This window comes from Triplophysa dalaica, chromosome 8 (assembly GCF_015846415.1).
Source record: "Triplophysa dalaica isolate WHDGS20190420 chromosome 8, ASM1584641v1, whole genome shotgun sequence".
Classification (NCBI taxonomy): domain Eukaryota; kingdom Metazoa; phylum Chordata; class Actinopteri; order Cypriniformes; family Nemacheilidae; genus Triplophysa; species Triplophysa dalaica.
In genome coordinates, this window is record NC_079549.1 from 16,669,363 (window position 1) to 16,677,171 (window position 7,809).

At 36.4% G+C, this 7,809-nt stretch overlaps 1 protein-coding gene across 2 annotated transcripts; it reads left to right on the plus strand.

Annotated features, from left to right (window-relative positions):
• The first annotated feature begins 2,208 nt into the window (after window positions 1–2,208).
• Window positions 2,209–5,313, plus strand: nhlh2 (nescient helix loop helix 2). 2 transcript variants are annotated; one of them, XM_056755747.1, is made up of 2 exons: window positions 2,209–2,711; window positions 3,356–5,313. In XM_056755747.1, the coding sequence occupies exon 2, from the start codon at window positions 3,393–3,395 to the stop codon at window positions 3,759–3,761; it is 369 nt and encodes a 122-aa protein (XP_056611725.1). In that variant the 5' UTR covers window positions 2,209–2,711; window positions 3,356–3,392; the 3' UTR covers window positions 3,762–5,313. The 2 variants fall into 2 exon arrangements, with proteins under 2 accessions (XP_056611725.1, XP_056611726.1); XM_056755748.1 differs by having other exon boundaries at window positions 3,361–5,313.
• The last annotated feature ends 2,496 nt before the right edge of the window (window positions 5,314–7,809 follow it).

The following is a 7,809-nucleotide window of genomic DNA, read 5'->3' on the forward strand; positions in this document are numbered from 1 at the left end:
AGCAATGCCCAGATCTAAACACATGCACCAGGCAAAAAGGGCAGCAGAAGGGGGATGGGTGAGTCTGGAAGCCATATGCCTCTTTCTCACATTTGACTCGGTGTATTTATATGTGTATGTGTGAGGAGAAAGGGATGTGTTGGAGGCAACAGCAGACCAGCTGACTTTGTTCACAAACAGAGGCCAAATATAAGAGGCTTTGATGAAACGTAATATGTCTCATCAGTCTGATCAATAATGCAGTGTAAAATGTAATCAATTTGACGCTTATATGCGGATGGTGAAAAAATTGATTTAATATATTATTAAGGAGCATATTTTCTCATCAGCTTGGTGTTGAATAAAACGTAAAATTGTAATGATTATATTAGAGAGTTTTTGTTGTTTTTTCGTTGGTCTCATTCATATGCAAAGACATTCTTTAAAAAGTGAGTGGCCGGTAGTCATTGATTTGTTGTTAAAGTCAAAATAATAGTAAAGCCTCTCCTATTCAGGCCTTTTATGAGAAGTTTGCCATTAACAATCTCTCCTTTTTACAGCCTCATGCCCCTTTTACATTTTACGATAAGCGTCTTATTAAAATTCGGTATCTCATTGGGACCAGCCGCTTCTCCAAGGGTGTGCTCTTACCTATTTTATCACACAGACGAAGAAGATATAAAAGAGCTGGAGAAACAAATCGGAAATGCTGCACTTTACAAGAAATAAGCATTAACTTGTTTTTTTTATGGGGAATAGAAAGATTGATCTTCGTAAGATTATTGTTTGATGAAATCTCACATAATCATTTTGTGAGGCGTATTAATGTTGATCTAGATTACATTTTCAGCCAGATTAATTTATAGATTAGATGAAATTTGGCGCCTTGAAAATATTTAGATTCACAAAACCTGACACCTGAGGCTAATTCAAAACGTTCAGCTTTGGTCACACCACAAGACCTTCTGCCAAGTCTTTGCAGCATCATCCAGGTGGTGTTTTACAAAGTCTTTACATGGACTGATATGCTTCTTCTGCAAAGGCTTTTTTTCTTGCCACTTAAAGGGCCCTATTGTGCAATAGCTTGGAGCTTGTTTATCCATGGACATAATTTACAACTGTAGCCGCTGACTTCTGCAGCTAAGTCAGAGTGATGGTTGGCATCACGGTAGCCTCTATGACAAGCGTTATTCCTGTTCAATGATTAAGTTTAGGGGGACGGCCTTACCCAGGCAGAGGAGTGTAGTTTTATTTTCCTTCCACTTCTGTATGATGGACTACACCGTGCTCTGATATACGTTCATTGCCTCCCCCAGATTCGTGTCTCTCCACAAATATATCCCTCATTTGTTCAGAATGCTCTTTTGTCTTCATTTTGCCTGCTTTCAAAGGATATCTTACCATACTGTCAGACTTTATGGAAAGGGAGAATATTTATGCTCATGAAGCAATTCAAAAATACGAGATCCACATATTTCCAGTACAGGTGGAGACTAGCAACAAACTGGACTTTATAGACAATATATTTATAACAGGATATGCAAAGTTAGTCCACTAATGGTGAAATTGTATTAATAAATTGTAAGTAAATAATAATTGTGGTAAAATCAAATTACACATCTTGTGGAACGGTTGCCTTTCGATAAGGTGCATATGGAAACTGGTGGAATAAATCTTAAAAAAGAAGTAAAAGTTGTTTCATATATTAATCTTGATTACGACAATTTGAAAGGCAAGCAAATTTATGAAATTTATCAGCAAATTTATGACATATTAATGGTGTCAAAGAAAACCTTTTTCTAGAAAAAACCTGCATTTGACCTGGCGAAAAACTTTAATCACTGCTTAAGATAAAAAAACATAAACATTGTGAAATGGTTAAGCAAAGAAAAAAATACAATTAATTATAGTAAGTAATGAAATGCTGCTTCAATTAGTTTCTAGTTCATTGCAGATAGGTGTCATTTAAAACCCCATTTAAAATGGTCTTGCTAAAACAAATTGTGGGCTATGAAAATATTGTTATTTTATATACATATATAGTATATAACCCACTCCATGCAGCCAGACCCTGCTTGTTGAATAGCTCTAGCCTGAGGCTCTCACTCTGGTCGAGAGAGAAGGCGCTGAGTGGATGGAGGAAACGAGGGGGTGGGACATGGGTGTGACTGTCGTGGATAAGTGCATAAAGTGAATGATTTGTAAGCGGGAGAGAGAGAGATCGCAACATTCTCCGTCATTTCGCACTTTATTAGGGAGTCAGTGGAATGTTATCTCTCAAATCATCAGAGGCACGGGCACAAGCACGCGTGGATGTGGTTGAACAGAAGGATGGAGGGAGCAATAGTATCCTAATCCACGGGGAAATAGACAGCCAGAGCAATTGACGACTTTCTCATCAAAACGATCTTATCCGAGAACGCGTGTCCATTGTTATCCAAGCAAGGGTCAGAGGGCATCATATCGTGAACCGGTCCCAGTCTTTAAGACTGCTCATGGAAATTTCAGCAAACAACAACAAAAATCTACGTTACCAATCTGTTTTATAAGTGACGAGGAAAATACTACGGAGAAATATATTGCTGATGCCGAATTGTACAAAAAATACGATTTGAGAAGGGAGAATGGACAGATGAAAATGTTTTACTGAAAACAGACTTATCGAATCTTATTTCTGGGGAATAACACATTTCTCGTCGATTTCGCCACCAATAGCCGGTATTTTTCCACAGGTGAGTTTCAATTAAATATTCGTTGTTTGTAATAGCTACTTTCATCTTCATGTTGTGGTAAAATTGTGGTTAAAATATCTGATTTCAAATAAGTGTTAATGTTAAACTTACTATTGCAAATGACATGGCTATGAAAGTAAAATAAACATTTAATAAATAAAAATGCAACCTTCTTAACTAAGAAAAAAATAAGGTTGCTTGTGAATTACCTCGCATGATATGTATTCCACTGTGTCATCTGGAGCTATAAGCTTTGCATTTGTGACAGATGGTCAGCAATTACTTTTTTTAATTGATTTCCATTACCTTTTGCATGAAACCAGTAAATATTTATAGCCATCTATGATTATAATCTGTCTGTTGAATGATTAGATACGAAATTCAATGTGACAACAAAAAATTACAAATGTTTATTTGTAACTTATTTATGGTTGAAATGACAGAACCGAAAAAAATTGTTTTCAGAACTGGCATGCAAACACCGGCTACAGCCAATATTACAGAAAAAATAACTACGTTTAATTTAGATATTTATTTACAGATTAGTTTTGTATTGAGAGAACAACTTCGTTCATTTTTTTAAATATATATATTTTTAATTCCACATTTTTGACAACCATATGCACTTTGTGCCCTTCCATCAGATTAGTAACCAAGCAGCGCATTTCTAAAGTCCTGAAGATGATGCTGAGTCCCGAACAGACGGATCCTGATCTCACCTGGACACAACCGGACTCGGAATGTCTGAACGTTATGAAGGTGGAATGTGTGGGCCACGAGCCCTTTGAGTCCGACGATGGGAAAACTCGCACACTCGTGCCAGCCGGGCTCACCAGGGAGGAAAAGAGAAGGAGGAGGCGCGCTACAGCGAAATATCGCTCTGCTCATGCCACGCGAGAGCGCATCCGGGTGGAAGCGTTCAACGTAGCGTTCGCTGAGCTCAGAAAGCTGCTACCGACACTCCCACCCGACAAGAAGCTGTCAAAGATAGAAATTCTACGCCTGGCTATCTGTTACATATCTTACCTTAACCACGTTTTGGACGTTTGAACGAACTCTGGGCCTTTTTAAAATACCCTAAAACAAAACCCTACAGGTGTATTTAAAGAAGACTCTTACTGTCATGAGTAGGCTATTACAGCAGGATATAAAATCGTATGAAATATAGATAACACTTTGTAATAACTTTTATCCATATCCTTTTAACAAACACATACATTTATACAGTAAACAACTGAATAATAATTAATTAATAATCCAAGCATAACACAACTTCATATTGTTCATGGTATTAAAAAGTTACTAGAAAGTGTTATCTACAATTCTGTATGTGTTGCAGTACAGTAAAGCTAGTGGTTTTTGACACTGTAGCAATATAGTTTCGGATAGCTGTTTAAAGATGATCAGTTATCCTGTAGCTTGAAATCATAACTAGATTTGTGGCAATAAGCTGTGGAAAAAATTGAGCCAACCCAATTGACAAACACAATCTACCAATTGCCCTCCGTTCACATGCATTAAGCATCAGGCTACTATGTTCAACTAGCCTATGGATATAAATCAAACAATTATGTCGACCACCTGAAAAAAAGTAATGTATATTTCTATGTGCTGGAACAAATCCGTGAACTTATTCTTTATTTATATGATGTTTGTTTATTGTTTTATTTATAAGTAATTTAAGTTATTTGAGCGTGCTTAATGTAACTTGCGGTGTTTACATAGGCCTACATGTAAATATTTAATGTTTTTCGATTATTCATGTTTTAGACTGTTGTCGCAGAGTTGGGGTTTACTGTTGCTTTTCACTTGCACTTTTCATTGGCAGTTTTTCTAGGAGTAGGAGGGCCTTCGCTGTGTATGCACTAAGGTTAAAATAATGTTGCTGTTAATGTCCTGTCCTATGATAACGAAAAGCACTTCCCATTGGGTAGGACTTATTGCTGTATTGTTTATTTCGTTTACAAAAGTGCTCATTGAAAGCCTCTTGGGTACCTCAAGACTTGTGGCGGATTAGAAGTAAAACTATTCCTCTTTTTGAACGAATTCATATAATACTTGTAAAATTAATGTCAAAATAATAATTGGCAAAATGCTAACATAAACAGCGATTTTATTACCAGATTATATAGAGCCTACGGTTGCTTGCCTCCCAAGTCCATAAACTACCCAGACGCTCTCTTTGCTGCGACCAAAAATGATCTTAAAGTAGTTTATTTTTTCTTTTGCGAACTATTTTATAAAGATTATTTGTTTACGTGTTTATTGTGAACCTCTCGGAAATTTTATAGTGAACAAATTAGCCTATCTCACATCTGCCTCATATCCAAAGATAACCCTGTTAATTCAGGGTTTTGTCCGTCATTTTGTAGTGGAATAGCCAGTGCACTGGTTTTTACCAACGCAGTTTTTCATAACTATTTTAGAATAAATGGTAAAAACGAAAATATATTCGACGCTGATTTGTCTGTTGTAGTTTTTGCATAAAACGATATGGAATAAAATTGTGCCAATACGAAGATTGCACGAGCTTTATCTAACACTCCTTCATTGATACTATACAATGAGCTGTCGTTCATTTTTATTTTGTTAAAAGCATGCTTTATTTTTCATTCTGTCACACACTTGCATGTGTTCACGGTCCGTTCTGCTCACGGCCCAAAGGCGACTATCTCCCAAGAGAGGAGACAGGTGCTTGTCCAGACGGGCCAAGGCAACCAAATTACGACCCGTCTGCTGCGTCCCGTGGGAAAGTGCGAGAGAGCATGTGCGTGTATATGTACGAGTGTGGGGGTGATCATATTTCACATTAAAGAAAACATAACTACACTCAGTTGAAGACTATATCATAAAGATATAAGCCGAATTTCACTCAAACAACAGGAGCATCATAAGAATATTTAAACGTAAAGTTAAATAGCCAAATAAGTCATAGCCTATCTAATAAGCATATCAGTGTTAATGCACCACAAAGTTCTTTACACATGCAGTCAGGCTGTTCTGCTTCTAATGGTGTGCCATGTTGGAAGTGAACCGGCCTCGTTAGGATTATGTAATGAATGACTCTCAGCTCCGTTGTTATAGGCTACCATATGTCCGCCTGTATGTCAGGGAGAGGGTTCGAATACATTAGCCCTCATTTCAGGTAGCCAGATTTGATGTTGACCATTCATACAAAAAGCCAATCTGTCCTCTCTGCTTGTGGTTTAGGCTAAAAGAATATTAATCAAAACCAAAATTGCAACATATCCCATCCGCACGTTTCATATCTTCCAGTCATCCACCGGCAAACTTGCATATTTAAAAGTCGTTATGTCTTCCGATGCTGTTTCTATCTATCTATCTATCTATCTATCTATCTATCTATCTATCTATCTATCTATCTATCTATCTATCTATCTATCTATCTATCTATCTATCTATCAATCTATCTACACCAGGGTCTCCGGGTCAACCCGACATAGCAGTCAAATTATTTGGAGCCAGATGGAAATGGACGGATGAGGGACAGAAGATATTAACAGTGTTTAAAAGAAAGGAATAAAAAACTGCTTAGAGGGGGGATACGAGGGTCCGTCTGTTCTCATTAGCTAGCGCATAGAAAGTGTCACGCTCAGAACAATGCGACCTGGCTGCGAGCTCAAGCCCAAACCATCTGTGCACGCGTCAGACATACAATGATCAGATTTTCATCACACAATGACAAACTGACGGAGGTAGTCAGCGCGTGCATTTATTGACAGGAGGAAATAACCACTAACCAATTTTTGCCAGATTGTCAGAAGGGAACGATATTTTTCTGGCAAACAGGCATAACAATTCACAGTTAAACCCAAAATGTGTCTGCACTCTAAAACATAGGCCTATGTAAGTGATTTAGAATTTAAAGGTTGTTTTAATTTATAAAATGTAATTTATTTCATAAATTATTTGTTTAGGCCTATTATTTGTATATTGAAAACTGGTCCAAATTACAAAAACAGTTTGAAAGTGTTTTATTTTATTTTAAACGTTTCTCTATTCTGTATTATTTGTCTGATTGTGAGTCTGCTTCTTTTCTGGTTAAATAAATAAAAAATAAAAAACGTACAGGCAAATTCTATTTCAAGGCCAAGAGCACTTGAACGGACAGAGCAGCATCCTGCATTTGTGCTCAATAGTGCCACTTAGTGGACAGAACACTTAGTGAGTATTTATTTATTGTTCAGATATATTTATTCTGTTGTTCTATTCAATAATTTGGATAATATTGTTGGCTATGTTTTCAGAAGCAAGCTTTACAGTTTTTTGCTGGTGTACATGCTCAGTTGCTTTTTTTGCTCAATCTTTTGTTTTTTTTCCACCATTTTAGAGTGCGATATTTTCAGATATTTTCTGGCTGCTTACATCTCGACCAACATATGGAGTTTGGTTAAAATAAGAGAAAATAAAGACACTTTTATAGTCCTAGTAAGCCGAAAAGGAGCAAAGAATAGTATTTGCCGCCCCCTATTGGTCAATTAAAAAAGATGACAAAAAATCCATACAAACCCTTTTCCCTCTGTCATATTTAGAAATCTGTCTCCTGTGACAGGTGAATGAAAATGTATTCAAAATCTAATATTAATTATCTCCAAGTAAAAGCAGCATTTACTTGCAAAAGCAAGTTTATCTTTATTTTTATTGTTAAGGCTAAAATACACTGCTCAGGTTTTGACCAGATTTTCAGTCTGGACTTGTTGCAGAAAGTCTGTGACCGTCTGCAGAGTTGATCAGTTAGTTTGTTTCTATCTGAAACTTTCAAAAAGTGTATGACGTCTAGTTTATATTAAAAGTTAATCCATATCCAAGATAATACTTGGGGATCCTTCAAATTTCTCCATATTTTCAAATGTTGTTATAAACCTCCAACAATATAAAAAAATCATTACCAGCCTTTCATTAGTACTATTAATACTATTTGCATAATGTTATTGCATACAATAACATTGATTTCAATCTATCATCTTTTTAATATATAGTTTTGTGCAGAACAGGAAACATTGCATGATTATAACCTTAACCTTAACAAATCCAGAATGTGAGTTAAGAAACCAAGCCACTCTTTTGTGTTTTGTTG